Source organism: Humulus lupulus, chromosome 1, assembly GCF_963169125.1.
Source record: "Humulus lupulus chromosome 1, drHumLupu1.1, whole genome shotgun sequence".
In the NCBI taxonomy this organism is placed as follows: domain Eukaryota; kingdom Viridiplantae; phylum Streptophyta; class Magnoliopsida; order Rosales; family Cannabaceae; genus Humulus; species Humulus lupulus.
Window position 1 is genome coordinate 120756217 of NC_084793.1, and position 16023 is coordinate 120772239.

A 16023-nucleotide genomic window follows, 5' to 3' on the forward strand; every position below is an offset into this window, starting at 1 on the left:
TTATACAACAAGTTGCAAAGGGATATTGGTCTAAGATCTCCCATTGAGGTAGGATTCTTCTTTTTTTGAATTAAAACCACAATTGTTTCATTAAATCCTTTCGCAAACACTCCATTGTATACAAAACTCATGACTGATTTTACTACATCTGCCCCCACTATGCTCCAAAAACGTTGTTAAAAGCAAGGGGTCATACCATCTGGACCCAGAGACTTATCGTGGTGCAACTGGAACATTGCCTCCTTGACTTCTTGATCATCTATCTATCTTAGAAGATCTCTGTTCTATTCTTCTGAAATCGATGCAGGGATAGACTCCACTATTTCCTCCCAGTTTGTACTCGTTGCTTTAAACAATTGTGAGAAATAATTTATCATGAGTTCCTAGAGACCACTTTCCCAATAAACCCACTCTCCATTTCCTCCTTGCAGTTTGTAAATTTGATTAGATCTCTTTCTAGCACTAGCTGTTGCATGAAAAAAATTACTATTTTGATCACCTGCCTTTAACCAAAGTTGCTTTGATCTCTGCCTCCAAAACACTTCCCACTGGTCTAAAATCTCAAACAACTTCTGTCTCAACTCTTTGTAACGGCACACTGAAGCATCATCTGTTCTACTAGGAACTTTCTTCATTTCCTCCTTACACCCCTTTATCCTTCTGCCAAAGTTACCAGTGTACTCCTTTCCTGAGTTTGCTATTTTTTTCCCCATAAAACTCCAATTTATGTTGCATTCTCATCTCTCTATAGGCCTCCCAACAATCTTTCACAATTTGGTAACACATTGGTTCCTTCAATCACATTCTCAAATCTGAACTTTTTATGAGAAGTGAAAATTTGTCGAACAATAGGCTCTAATAACAAAGGGCAGTGGTCAGTAGATGATATCTCCAACTTGAATAACTTAGCCGAGTTAAAATCTTTAACCCAAAGATTAGACGCCAAGGCTCTATCAATCCGTGCTTCCACCCACTGATCTATACCCCTTCCTCTTTCCCAAGTATATTAGTACCCATTTAAATCTAAGTCCACTAGACCACACTCTCCCAACACCTCTTGAAAGCCATGTACTAACCAATTTGGGTAAGCGTTACCTCCTTTCTTATCCTCCTGACTTGCATTATTGTTCAAATCTCCAATAATGCACCACGGCAAGCTAGATTCCTTCATTAGTTTGTGAATTAGATCCCAAGTGTTCTTTCTTAGGTTTCTATTTGGGTCCCCATACATACCTGTTAGTCTCCACTCCACCATGTCACCTATCTTCACCACAATGTCAATATGGTTATTCGAGAAGCTTAGTAGACTAGCTTCCTCCTGATTCCTCCATAACAAAGCTAAACTTCCACTCCTTCCCCGTGCACCCACAACAAACATACGTTCATAACCCAGTTGTCTACGAATCCATTCTACTCTCTCATGTCGACACAAAGTCTCACAAAGAAACAAAAAAGATGGCTTCTTTTGACTAACAACATCTTTAAGGAACTAAATAGCCCATGGGTTTCCAAGCCCACGATAGTTACAACTTAGCACACTCATGATGTATGGTGGACCTGCCAATCAGAGCCCACCAAATACAAGTTTTTTGAGGCCTCATCAGTAAGTTGGTCCATGATCACATCATTCACTTCATTGAGCCTGCTACACCCCAAATTTCGACACCGTCATAAATGAGCTTCGAAATATATGCTCATAAAGCATAAGCATGAAAATAACAAGCAGTGGTTGAACACTTCTATAAATTTTCATGATTCCTAACTTGTTCTTGTTGGTGATTGAGCACAAGTTCAGTAGGTTCGAGCTTAAGTATCAAGCTCAAAAGAACAAATCTTCTCCGATGCATATGAGTGCTATTCGAACCTTAGTTGCAAGCTCGAACACATTGGTCTCCAAAGATTGAGCTCGATAAAATCACTAGCTAAAGAGGAGGCTGACTAGAATAATGAGCTCGAAGTGTTGGCCGATCTCCAAAGCGTGTAAACCTTGCATTCGAGGTCAGCAACACGTTTTGAACACGACAACTATTTATCGATCCCTATTCCTTAGGGATTTGTTGTTATATGATATTAACTCTCAATTATCATGTGATATTATGTAATTAATGCATTTATTTGTATTTATTTCAAATTTGAATTGTAACTTCCCGAAATAAGGGGAAGATATTTTGTCAACCAGGTCTATAAATAGCTCGGGGAATTTCATTTGTGGGGAGAGACAATATTGTATTGAGAATATTATGCTGAATTGCTTTGCTAAAGTTTTGAGAGAGTATCACGAATCAATAATATTGACTCGTGGAGTAGGCAGATTTTAACTGCTAAACTACGTAAAAATCCTACTATTTTTTCCTTATTTCCTAAATCTTTGTTTAGTTCTCTTCGGATTTAAGTTGACAAAAAATGGCGTCAACAGTTTGGTGCTTTCATTGAGAGCCTTAAGTAAATCTTTGGATTGTTTAGTCAAAAGCCTCCTGAATTACCAATGGTCGTCTCAAACAACCCAGGTGCTAGTGGGCAACCATTGCCCCGAATACTTGAGGAGCAAACTCCTCGCACTGAAGATTACCCACGGAGACTTGGGAAGCAACCAATGACAAACCACAGCCCAAACGAGGGGAGTGCATCCTCTGACTCCCAGGCCTGACGAGGACCTCTACTATAATCTTGAGAGGTATATCCCCATTGTGGAACTGGAGAATCGCCAACTGCACCAACAATTGGCAGAGGCCACAAGGTGCAATGAAGAACTGGCCAGATAGGCCGCTGAGGTCCAGGCACCACCCCGAAGGCCTAGATGACGTCTCTGTGGGAGCACGGCCGCCAAGAAGGCTGAACAAGGGGCTCAGCAGGCTCAGCCAAGGCCCAAGGCAAACACTGGCGATGAACGCCCTAGAAGGAATACTTAAACCAATACTACTGGCAACCCGACTGTGGAGGTAACCACAGGAACAAGGAATAACCGAGTTCCTCTGACAGCTTGGAGCTCTAATCCTGAATCTGTCAGGAACAACTCGGAACCTGTCCGGGCCAATTCTGGGCCTTCTCGGCCTAACAATTGGAGGTCACCACCATCGCCTATAAGGCATCCATCGTCTCCTATAAGACACCCTTCACCACTCTGAGAGGCACCCCAGCCAACTCCTCATAGGAACCAAGCAGGGGAGCCTGCACCACAAAGCCCATCATGCAGTGGGAGCCGAGATAGGAACTGTCAAACCCGACCTGGGCATGGGGGCGAGAGAGAGGCAGCTCGAGGACATAGGGCTGCCCAACCAACAGGAAGGCACATGTCAAGATCGGAAACAACTGGAGCAAGAAGGCTAGTGGAAGACCCACCTCATAACCACCTAGCCCATCAACCAGACAGAAATGTCAGTTTTATGAGTGGGAGCTTAGACCCCTCTAGGTCTGTAAGCGTATATGATACCGAACCCATGAATACTGGGAATTATGGCAATAATCCTGATCTTCGAGATCATCTGAACCAGAACCGGGGGCAGGCCAATCCCGCAAACCCCGATTTACGCAATCATTTGAACAGCCAAAAGGAACCTGTATAGCCGTCATATGGGAATCAGTATAACCCTATGCCGGGACAGGGAGCTGGAGTTTTAATAAACAATAACCAGCTCCCCCAAGCATAACGCTCAGCCTCCAGTGGACTGTTAGATTAGGCTTATACAGGATCTTTATTTATTTTCATGTATATCTAATATTAAACAAATTAATACGAGATAGCCTAAAACATGTTTCTAAAATTGAACTCAAAGAGAAACAAAGAATAGAATACTTACAGTATACGCAGCGGAATTAAATAGTCCTTCCTTCAGTTTCTCTAACTCTTGTATCCTCTCTGTCGCAGAGTATTACCAAGAAACTGAACCGATCTTCTATTTTCTTCACGATCTTCCAATGTATCCTTAGAACCACCTAGACTAGTGTAGGCAATTCTCAACACATGAGATAGATATAGAGAGAAGAAGAGAAAATAACAAAGTGGCTTAGAAAGGGACTTGTGTTTAGAGAGAATATAAAACTATCAGAAAATCTGACTTGTGACTTATCTGTCGTCTCTGAAATCTTCTCTCTAAGCACTCATTTTATAGACTCAATTAGGCCATTTAATTTAATTAAAAAATCAATAAAATAACAGCCATTTTGAAGCCCTAGGTCGAAATTATCATGGGCAATAGGCCTGTGAAATTTCCCATTTGATTATAAGCCCATTGGACTTAAAATCAAGGCCTGTATTATTTTCTATTGATTTAATTAATTAAATAATTATTTAAATCCTTTATCAAATTAATTATTTATAATTTGAACATTGATTTAAATTTATTTATTAATTTAGATACCAATTTATCTTAATTAATAAATCTGTCATAATTTATCTTTTCTTCTCAAAATTACACAACTCTGTGAAACTATCCAAAATTGACCTGGTCAACTTTGATAATTATAATTGATAATTAAATCAATTAATTGAGACTATCTAGATGATTTTATCCAAGGTACAATGGGGACCATGGACCTATGAAATCAAGCTCCAATAAGTTATCATAAATCTAACAAATAAATTTAATAACTTATTAATTCCTCGTGACTCCACTATAGACTTGGAATTGCACTCTTGAATTCATAGAACGCTCTATAACAAATATAGATACGCTATTAATTATCCATTGTTACAACCATAATTGTCACTCAATCCACTATAGACGGTCTACAATGAGATAGGACTAAAATACCGTTTTACCCCTCATTGTATTTTATCCTTAAAACACTTAGTTCCTTGTAAATGATATTTCAGTAAACTAATTTAATTACTGAAATGAGATCTCTATCATTTATCACCTTGAACCAAACTAAAAGGAAACCATCGTTTCACTTCTTCATCAGAAGCTATAGATGTTCATATCTATGATTAACACTCCCACTCAATTATACTACCGAGTTCCCAAGATGTAAGTATGGGCTAGTCCGTAGGGTAAGCTGGTAACGAACAAGTCAAAGAACTCAAATAATACAATCAGTTAGAATACTAACCACTCATAATTGAGATTGAATTGACCTATGGTCAACTATATGATATGACTAGAATAGATAATAACGGTATGTTTACTTATCTTATCAACTGTCAATATCGGTCCTGTCCGATGTAACAAATACATCTGATCTTATCTACTTTGCTAATGTTCTGGAAAGAACATAACATTGTAATGTGTAAGTAGATCATATCGTAGATTGGCAAGTCAGTGTAAATCCGGTGCACTGACTAATCTTAGGACTAACTTATTTTTGAACATATAATCATATTTATATTCCACTGTGATTACGTCACTATAAATAAGATTAGCTATATGCTCGGGATTTAATAGAAGTTTATATTAAACAAATAATCATGAAAATAAAACATGTGAGCAAAGTGATTGACCAAGTCAAAAAATGATTTCTATTCTTTTATTGGTAATAAAATGAGATTACAAAGAATTTGGGTTTTAATTAGGGCATAAAACCCCAACATGGACTTTGTCCAGGAGAGAATTAACCAGCTCAAAAGAGCATTCAGGCTCCTTTCGGATGAAAGGAACAGGGACAAGACTGATGACTCTGATGAGGAGCTCGAGCCTTTTGCTCCACATATTTCCAATACGTCGTTTCCTCATGGGTTCAAGATACCCCACGTAGCTCCATTTGACAGGAACTCAAACACATACAGCCACCTGAGCACATTCAATACCATCATGTGAGTCAGCAATGTTGGTTATGAGCTCAGGTGTATGTTGTTTCTAACCACTCTGATAGAACCAACAAAAAACTGGCTCGAGAAATTTAGAAGACATTCGATCTTGTCTTTGGATCAGTTAGCAAAGGAATTCAAAAAACAGTTCACTGCCATGGTAGGCGTCAGGCCCGAAGCCTCGACATTAACCAATGTCAGACAGCAGTCGGGAGAATCGTTGAAAAGTTACCTTGCGAGGTTTAACATAGAGGTGGCACGAGCCCGTAACATCGACGACAGTGGCCACCTTATGGCTGTAAGAGCTGGTATATTACCAGGGAGTCCCCTTTGGGGTGATATGCAAGGAAAACCTATAAGAACAATAACCGAGTTCAACAAAAGGGCCCAAAGATTTGTCAATGTAGAGGAGGCGAGGTCAGCATTAAAACTGACCCCTCAGCCCATAACTACAACGACAATTGTTAACTCAACCTCGACCTCGGCTACCCCATCAATGTCACGACCCTCCAGAGAAAACCCTTCACAAAGAAAGAAAAATGAAGGGAATGTACTGCTACAACGTAATGCCTTTCAGGCTAAAAAATGCTGGAGCCACATACCAAAGATTGGTAAATAGGATGTTCACTGAGCAGATAGGGAATAACATGGAAATTTATGTGGAAGATATGTTAGTCAAATCCAAACATAACAATAACCATGAAGACGATCTCGCTGAATGTTTTACTGTACTCCGGAAATACAATATGAGACTCAACCTACAAAAATGCTCATTCGGATTATCCTCGAGTAAGTTTCTGGGAACCATAGTGAATGCTCGAGATATAGAGGCTAATCCTGATAAGATCAAAGCATTAATAGACATGACCTTGCCTCGGAAACATAAAGATGTCCAGAGTTTAACTGGACGAATGGCGACCTTAAGTAGGTTTATCTCGAAATCTACGGACCGATGTCTCCCATTCTTTAATCTTTTAAGAGGGGGCAAGAAGTTTGAATTGTCAGACAAGTGTGAACTCGCGTTTCAAAATCTTAAGAAACACCTCGCCGAGCCACCGATCTTGTCTAAACCGATTGTAGGGGAAGTTTTATACTTGTACCTCGCCACAACCGAGCATGCTATTAGTACAGTACTTGTACGGGAGGATAAGAAAGTACAAAAGCCTATATACTATGTCAGCAAGAGGTTACTGGGGGCAGAATCGAGATACCCATTAATGAAGAAACTGGCTTTGAGCCTAATGTACGCATCTCGAAAGCTTCGACCCTACTTCCAAGCACATCATATTCATTTGTTAACTGACCAGTCGTTGAGGCAAGTATTCTCCAAGCCTGAAGCATCTGGGAGATTGTTGAAATGGGTTGTTGAGCTCGGACAGTTCGAGATTACTTATCATCCTAGTACAATGATCAAAGGATAGGCTTTGGCTGATTTAATTGTCGAATACACAGGAATTTCCAACGAGGAAGTCATAACCCTAGCCTGCGAGCTGTGGAGACTTTACGTCGATGAGTCCTCCAATAAAAATGGATCGGGGGCAGGAATCATTCTAATCACCCCAACGGGAAATCTCTTCCACTTGGCAATAAGGTTTGGCTTTGAGGCATCAAATAACAAGGCTGAATACGAGGCATTATTAGCAGGACTTCGGATAGCCATCGAGCTCAAAGAAAAAGTCATTCATTGTTATAGCAACTCACAATTGGTTGTTAACCAAGTCCTAGGTGAATAGCAGGCTCGTGGCATAAAAATGGCAGCTTACCTGGAGAAGGTTAAAGCAACATTTGTGGGGTTTGAGTTCTACACTGTAGAACAAGTTCCCTGAGAACAAAATTCAAATGCAGATGCATTGGCCAGGCTCGCCACAACTAACGAGGCTGACACACTTAATGTGGTCCCAGTAGAATTCTTACCCACCTCGAGCATAACTGAGCCTGAGGAAGAGGATGTAAACATGATTGACTCACAACCCACCTGGATGACCCCGATATTTGACTACCTCGAAACCGAAAATCTCCCTGCAGACCGGAACGAGGCTAGAAAGCTTATGTCCAAAATACCAAGATATACCATTTTGGAAGGAAATTTTTACAGAAGGGGATACTCTATGCCATTACTTAGGTGTGTAACTCCCCCCGAGGCAAAGAAGATTTTGGAAGAAATCCATGAAGGATTTTGTGGAGATCACACCGGGGGGCATAGCTTTTAAAAACATGTGATTAGGCAAGGATATTTCTGGCCAACAGTCAAGGCAGACTCATTCGAGTATGTCAAACGCTGTGATAAATGTCAACGGTTCGCTTCGATACCGCGAGCTCCACCCACCGAGCTTACCATGATGAGCTCCCCATGGCCATTCATAATATGGGGAATCAACCTCATAGGTTCCTTGACAACTGGAAAAGGTGGAGTAAGATATGTTGTAGTCATTGTCGGCTATTTCACAAAATGGACCGAAGTCGAATCTATAACAACCATCACCTCAAAGAAAGTCTTAGATTTCGTAGTGAAAAACATCATCTATATATATGGGGTGCCCAGGAAGATTGTATCAGATAATGGGACCCAGTTCAACAGTGATTTTTTTACACACTTTTGCGAAAAAAGAATGGGATAATAAAAAATTTCTCCTTCGTGGCCCATCCCCAAGAAATGGCCAGGTCAGAGCAGTTAAGAAAACCTTAAAAATTTCTATGAAGAAAAGGCTAGAAGAAGCAAATGGGAGATGGCCAAAGGAGTTGCCTCAAGTCTTGTGGGCACATAAAACAACGGCAAGAACCTCGATGGGACATACCCATTTCTCCCTGGCTTATGGGTGCGAGGCCATATTGCCTATCGAGGTCGAAATCCCAACCATAAGGCATGACGCATATGACCAAACCTCGAACCAGTCCCAGCTCGAAGAAAGTTTGGACCTCATCGAAGACCAGTTGAAAAATGTTGCATACCAATAGAGGGCTACGAGATATTTTAACAAGAAGATCTGAGACATAAAATTTGGATTGGGAGACTTGGTGTTAAGGCGCGTGTTTTTGGCCACATGAGACCCATCTGCTGGGGTGCTTGGGCCTAATTGGGAGGGACCTTACCAAATTGTGAGGGACCTTACCAAAAATATAACATAAATGAAAAGTAACTCTAATAGCAATGTTTGGATTATTAACCCGACATGAAGAAAACAAATAGTGTATGGATCATTAACCAAACACGCGAACTAAACATGTTTAGATTATGAACCCGACATGAAGAAAACAATAAGTGTATGGATCATTAATCAAACACGCGAACTAAAACAAGTCTAGAACAAACTAGCAAGACCTAATCGACAGTCGAAAGTTGGAATTCTAGATAAACTAACTATAAACTATAAGTCGAAACTAGGGCTGGAAATTTTTGCAAATAAGTTTTGACCTGCAACCTCGATGCAATATTCGAGGATGATGAAAAGTAACTGGAAGAACAAAATATAACTAGACTAACAAAGGTTACATACCATTTGAATATTTTTTAAATACATGGTAAAAGTGAGGTTCAACCTTGATAATAACGAAGTCCAATATGGGTATTTCAGATAAACTATGCATGAATGTATTGAAATTTGAATTTAAACCCAAACATATATTTGTGCGAATAAACAAATATAAAAGTGAGGCCTTAGTAACATGCTCGAAATATTTCGATCCAGAAATGTGATATGTAATACTAAAGCAAAAAGCTAAAGGTAAATGATGCGCAAAAAGGCTTTCAAGCTGGAAAGTTTCAAGCATATAAACTACTATTAAAATATAAAGTTATAGGATAATTAAAATAGCTCAGAATCGAGTTGTAAATTGTCTTTACCACAAGGGCACAAAAAATATAAGTACAAGTGATAATGGGTCGCAGCCCATGATTTTGATTTCAGGGGTTAGATGCCTCTTCAACTGCAGTCTCGGAATCTTCCACCGTCTCCTCAGCCTCGAGTCTGGCCACTTCCTCCTCAAGACGATGCCGCCGTTTAGCAATGAATTCAGTCTCCAGGCCTCATATGCTGAAGATTCCTGAGTTTGAGTCGAGGCTGAAAGAATCCTTGAAAGAGGTCGACAGGTAGTAGAACCCGTCTCCTATGTGAGTTCAAGAAGGGTTGCACTTAAGGCAAAAGAGATACAATATCTCTTGTGCTGAAGGCTCGTCCCACTTCATTTCATGGTACAACGACCTTAGGGCTGACAAGATTCTGAAAGAATTGGTCTGAAGTTGGAAGGGGGCGAGACCGGCATAATCCAAAATTTTTTTTGAAATAATTCTTCAAGGGTAGCAGGGCCCCAGCCCTCATATGTTCGCGGCTCCAGGCAGCGAGCTTGACTTTGCGGTCGGGATTGCCATCTCCCGGGGCATAACAGCTCCTTTCGTTGGAGGTGGCAGGACGACACATCAGGGTACCAGAAAGCTTGAGGCCGTGGTAGGCTAGTAGCTCGGAGATATGGCTGGTGGAAGTGACCGAGCTCCAATAATGCTCAACCTCGAAAAACTCCTCCCTCGAGGTGGGGACTGAGAGAGCTTGGGAGGATGTTGGATGTATTGAAATCTTCCATTAGAGTAAATGAAAGTGCACTAGGTGGAAAGGCTACGATGACTTTAAGTTTGGGATCTAGTGGGATAGGTCCGATCTTGGGGTTTGGGTCAGGATAAGCTGCCACTCGGAGTCTCTTCCTTTTTCTCTCTTCGGCCTCGCCTCGTCAAACTGACGTCGAAAACTGTCTCATATGTCTTCTTTCTCACACCGCTCTTTTTGCTTACGGATCAATCACTGCAGAGTAGTGGGACATCTAACAAGGAAGAAAAAGGTGAGGGCCCGTCATATATAAAATAATAAGGGGATTAAAAATTTTGATAACTTGAGCTCGAAAGCTTGAGATAACAAGATTGCCTCAATCGAGACTGAAGGCTCGAAAGGGCGAAGATTGGCTCGGATGTTTGTCCCGAACTATTGTAGAGTTTGAGCATCAAGAGTATACCCAGGCGAGAGTGGGAGGGATACTACCAATTTAAAACAAGAGAATCCTGGGTTTCAAGGGAAAAAGGTGGCAGTTACCCAAAAAGGCTATATTTTCGGGATTCGTGCATTAAAAGCCTAATCTAAAATCCTATTTCTTAAGCCACACGAAACCCATTACCAGAAAAACCCCATTACCAGAAAACTCCATATTTTCACATACCTACCATAAATTTTTTAGCCTAATTGTGCTTCTAAACATGCCGAAGCTGTTTACATCCGAAAATTTTCTTGGTGCAAAAATAAAGCTCTAAAAATCTAGTAAAAACCAAGAATGACATTTTTACAAAAGAAACACGTAAAAAAAAGGAAACAAAAATGCATATACAACAAAGAGAGATCATGAGGCTTACACAAAGTTGTTCGTGGATATGATGAGATCGTCGACTGGAGTAGTGGAAGCAAGAACGATTTCACGGAGCCGAATATACTAGAATGGTTATGCTTCTTTGGCTTAGAGAACATGCAAAGAAAGCTCTAGTTTTTCTTCTTTTTTTCTCTGGTTCGTGTTTTCTAAGAAGTAAAAATGATGAAGATGAAAGGGGGTGTGCATATATATACCCCTGAGGGGATGTCAAGGGTCGAAGTGATCGAAGCCCTTAATTTGGGTTAAAAGAGGATCTGAAGGATCACATTTAATTATGTAAACTGGCGGCAAAAAGGTCCTAAGAAAGGACATGTGCAGGAATAGGGAGTACTTGAGTACTTTTGGTGTGCAATCCCCATGTGACGCGTGTCCATACTCGAGTGTGGTAGGTGGCACGTTTTTCAAAAAGTGAAGTTCAAAAGTTTCCTTCTCATAGGATTCGAACCAACACTTTTGAGGGGGCAAAATGTTACACTCCAAATTTCGACATCGTCATAAATGAGCCTCAAAATATAGGCTTGTAAAGCGTAAGCTCGAAAATAACAAGCAGTGGCTGAACACTTCTATAAATTTGCATGATTCTTGACTTGTTCTTGTTAGCGATCGAGCACAAGTTCAGAAGGCTCGAGCTTAAGCATCAAGGTTGAAAGAACGAATCTTCTCTGATGTATATAAGTGTTATTCGAGCCTTAGTTGCAAGCTCGAAGACGTTGGTCTCCAAAGATTGAGCTCGATAAAATCACTGGCTAAAGAGGAGGCTGACTAGAATAATGAGCTCGAAGAGTTAGTTGATCTCGAAAGCTTGTAAACCTTACGTTCGAGGTCAGCAACGCGTTTTTGAACACGACAACTATTAAAAGGTCCCTATTCCTTAGGAATTTGTTGTTATCTGATATTAAATCTCAATTATCATGGAATATTATGTAATTAGTGCATTTATTTGTATTTATTTCAAATTTGAATTGTAACTTTCCGAAATAAAAGGAAGATACTCTGTCGACCAAGTTTATAAATAGCCTGGAGAATTTCATTTGTGGGGAAGGATAATATTGTATTGAGAATATTCTGCAGAATTGATTTGCTAAAGCTTTGAGAGAGTATCACGAATCAATAACATTGACTCGTGGACTAGGTAAATTTTAACTGCTGAACCACGTAAAAATCCTACTGTTTTTCCATATTTCCTAAATCTTTGTTTAGTGCTCTTCGGATTTAAGTTGACGAAAAACAGCATCAACAAAGCCCATCCACCATTTGTTCTGATGTCCTTTTTGGGTCCAAAATAACTAGCCCATCATTCAGGTACAATTGCTTCTTTCCCGCTTCTACCAATTCATTTAAATCTTCTCCTTGATTGTTCATATTACACTCCTTTTCTGCACTAATACGATGAGCGTAATTCTCTCCCCCCAAAACTCTTCATTTATTGCTAGATTGGCGAATTCTTCCTGTCTCTAACACAATCATCTCACTGCTACCTGTAGCATTAACCGAGATTGATTCTTTGTTCCCTCCTCCACTGCTCTCGTCGAACCCCTGCATTGTTGTCACCGCCGCCCCATTCCCTAGCCACTTTGAGCCTATCGTATGATTCTTCCTTTATATAAGGATTCTTCCTTCATGATCAAAGGTCCAAGGACTTCCTTCTATAACCCTAGTTATTTTCTAATTCATTGACATACAAATCCCTTCCCAATCTCCATAGAGAGGTCATCCTATGTTGCATTGCTTGAAAATCAATCACGCTTTATGTCAAAACTTTCCAACCAAACACCACCTTGTGTCTATTTCTGAGAGTTCTTCCTCTACCCCATCATACGAGAGGCCTCCATCTCCTCATCCCCAGTGTAAAGTTCGCATATTGATCCCCTATCTTCTGCATTGTAACTCGATGATTTACCATGAATCTCGAACACCTTCAATGGTATCAAATGCACAAAGACAACCAACCAAACAGAGACAATTTAGTGCTTGTGCATATAACTTGTGTTGTGTTTCAATTTCAATGCACTTGTGATATTGGTTAATGGTTGCTTTATGCTCTTATGCTTATGCAAACGTGGTTCTTCCTATATACTACAAATTCTTTTAACATCCCCTCAACTTCTTATAACATAAATGAGGCCAAACGCTCCAACACAATACATTTTCATCACCGTGCCCTTTGTTTGGCAGGATAGAAAGGACAGGAACGAGCATTTAGATTGCACCAGCTTATAATTCTTGTATGCCCATCCAATTCAAATTTACATGAACAAAATCTCATCATGGTAAACTCTGCTTATTATGGTATTGGATCACATATTTGTCATACCCTATGTTTCTCACACTTCACGTCAGCAAAATAGTTTTCTTTTCCCCATTTATCACTATAATATGAGCAAGGAAATGTTTATTGTGATTGCTTTAGTTTCAACATTTAATTATTTATATTTAATATTTTAAATTTCTCATACACAAATTTTGACTTAATGCACAATACTATACTCCTTCGCATATTCTTTTCTTTTTCTTAGGTAAGAAAGGAATTGCCCCATAAAAATGATTTTTTTTTAAACTATATATATAATGAAATGAATGAATTTAAAATGATAAAATAAACAATAAAAAATCGAATAATACCCATCTTTCTCCTCTATCTATACATTGTTTTTTCTTTAAAATTTTTATTTTCATCCTAAAATAATCACCCGGAAGAAGATTTCCGTACCGAGCAAGCAACAACCTGGGCCCATAGCCTCAATCTCGTCTTCACCATCTTCGAATCATCACCTATGCAATAAATAAATAAATAAAATGTAACACAGTTGACATAATTTTGGATCAATAATGACAATTCATGAAAATAAGTTTGGGGATTAATTCAAACCTGGATCGATTATGGTGCTAGAGCTTTCACAATCATTATCGGAGCACATCGAAGAGGACGACGAAGATCTCGATAGGCTCTTGCTGTACTGCTTGTGAACAGCGTAATATAACCCTAACGCAGGGAGCGTATCCGTTAGCTTCGGATCCGAATGTGGCGAATCGAACCTGAATCCGAGCTCGAAACAAGCCTTTAACTCCTCCAAGTCCTCGTCAGATACGCTCTTGCTGCGATGGAGACCAACGGCTCTATGCCTGTCTTTCCGGCGAAGCCACGCCTCGTCGCGGTGGGCGTCCGGCGACCATGACTTGTGCTTGATCAGAGGCTTCGGCGGTGGAGCGTGGGGTTTCGACATCGTGACTGGTGGAATTGATGGCTGAGCCGATTTTTGAGGAGGCGGCTGCCGAGTAGGAGAATAATTGTCTGAGGTTCGTGAATCATAATGACTTTGTAAAGTGGCAATAGGTTTAAGAGGTTTGGCGGTGATTGTTTATCGGCTCTTTTTCGTAGTGGGCCAACTAGGCTGGAAGGTAAGGTGGCACTGGTGGGCCTAGCCCCACTACAAAGATTCTAGTAAGAAGAATTAGCCAATTTGGTCACAACCAAGATGTTTAAAATAAGACTGGACACCTAGGTACTGACTAGGATATTCTTGCCATCCATATTTTATTCTCTTTCTCTAATACCATTCGTGATGTAACTCTAAATTAAATTTGCTCACAATATTAAAAGAAAACAAAAACAAAAAAATCCACCGAAATTGTTATTTAAATCTCAAAACTAGAAGTAAGGGCAATTTGGTCATTTTGCCTAATTTCCCATTAAATCTCACATTGTAGCACAAATTCTCAGTTCAATCGTTAATCCTAATTATTCACCCAATTAATTCTATTTACCAATAAATTTTGGTACTCATCTCGAGTCAGGTACTCATCGCCATTGTAACTTTTATGCTCAAATTGCTCAAAAGGATTGTCTCATTCCAAATATCATGAATATATTCACATAATAATGTGATCTCAAACACACAACATGTAAAATTATAATTATACCCTCAACAGGTCAAAATTACAAAAATGTCACTTTTAACTAAAGTGGGTCTTTAAGCACATTTGATACACAAAACACATGCATAAACACTCATATCATAATATAACTCGTATAATTTACATAATCACACATATATATATATTCAATTAAAAGCACATAATTCCAATTATGCCCTCCCAACATACTAACAAAGGTATTAAACCTTATTTGGAGTTGCGGGACGTTACAAGTATTAATGATTTTTTTAAAATCCATTTATTATTCTTTCCGCTATGTATTTTGATATTTTGTTATTTAATACCAATACAATTAGGTGCTATATGCCTCACTAGGTAATTTCGTTCGTTGGTCTGGTTGAGCACGTTTGAGGATTACCCTTCGTAACCCATGTTTTCCAACATGAGAATATGGAAAAGGTGGACATGAGAACAATATGCCATCTCTTTGGAGGTATTCAATCAGTGTCTACAATGGCGTGAGGGTCAATATGAACAAAGGTATCTGAACGAGAATCAAAGTTTGTTAGCATGGGTGTTATTTGTAGTAAGGGCCTAGTTTCTCAAGTAAGTCATTGTCTAGTTTTCTCGGTTCTAGTCGATTTATGAGTGACTTGTTTTTTGCTTTGCCATTGTAGGAGGAAATTAGACGACTATTACTACTATTTCAGAGAAAAAGGGATGGGATAAAAAATTATCCTTGATCAGTATACCGACCGGGAGTGTGTCAGGGAACCCGGATTAGAAAAAACAAGTCCAATTGGAAGGAAGATAGCGTCGAAACCCTTGTTGTAATTCCAAATGTTTTTGCTGGTAAGCTTTTAATTCAAGAGCTTCAAGATACTTCCAAAGCTATTGAGCAAGGCAGGTTGGTAAGTATTTTCTTCTTCACCGTCTAATAGTCTTAATAAATTTTCTAGTATTGGTTGTTCACCTGCCCAATAGTCGTACATGTATGTTGA

The 16023-nt window shown here is 39.6% G+C and overlaps 1 protein-coding gene across 1 annotated transcript; it reads right to left on the minus strand.

The window, feature by feature from the left end:
• Positions 1-13551: 13551 nt before the first annotated feature.
• Positions 13552-14617, minus strand: LOC133797386 (uncharacterized). Its single transcript, XM_062235270.1, has 2 exons — positions 14016-14617; positions 13552-13918 (listed from the first exon to the last, which is right to left on the minus strand). Exons 1-2 carry the CDS (start codon positions 14368-14370, stop codon positions 13833-13835), a joined length of 441 nt encoding a protein of 146 aa, XP_062091254.1. The 5' UTR covers positions 14371-14617; the 3' UTR covers positions 13552-13832.
• Positions 14618-16023: the final 1406 nt, after the last annotated feature.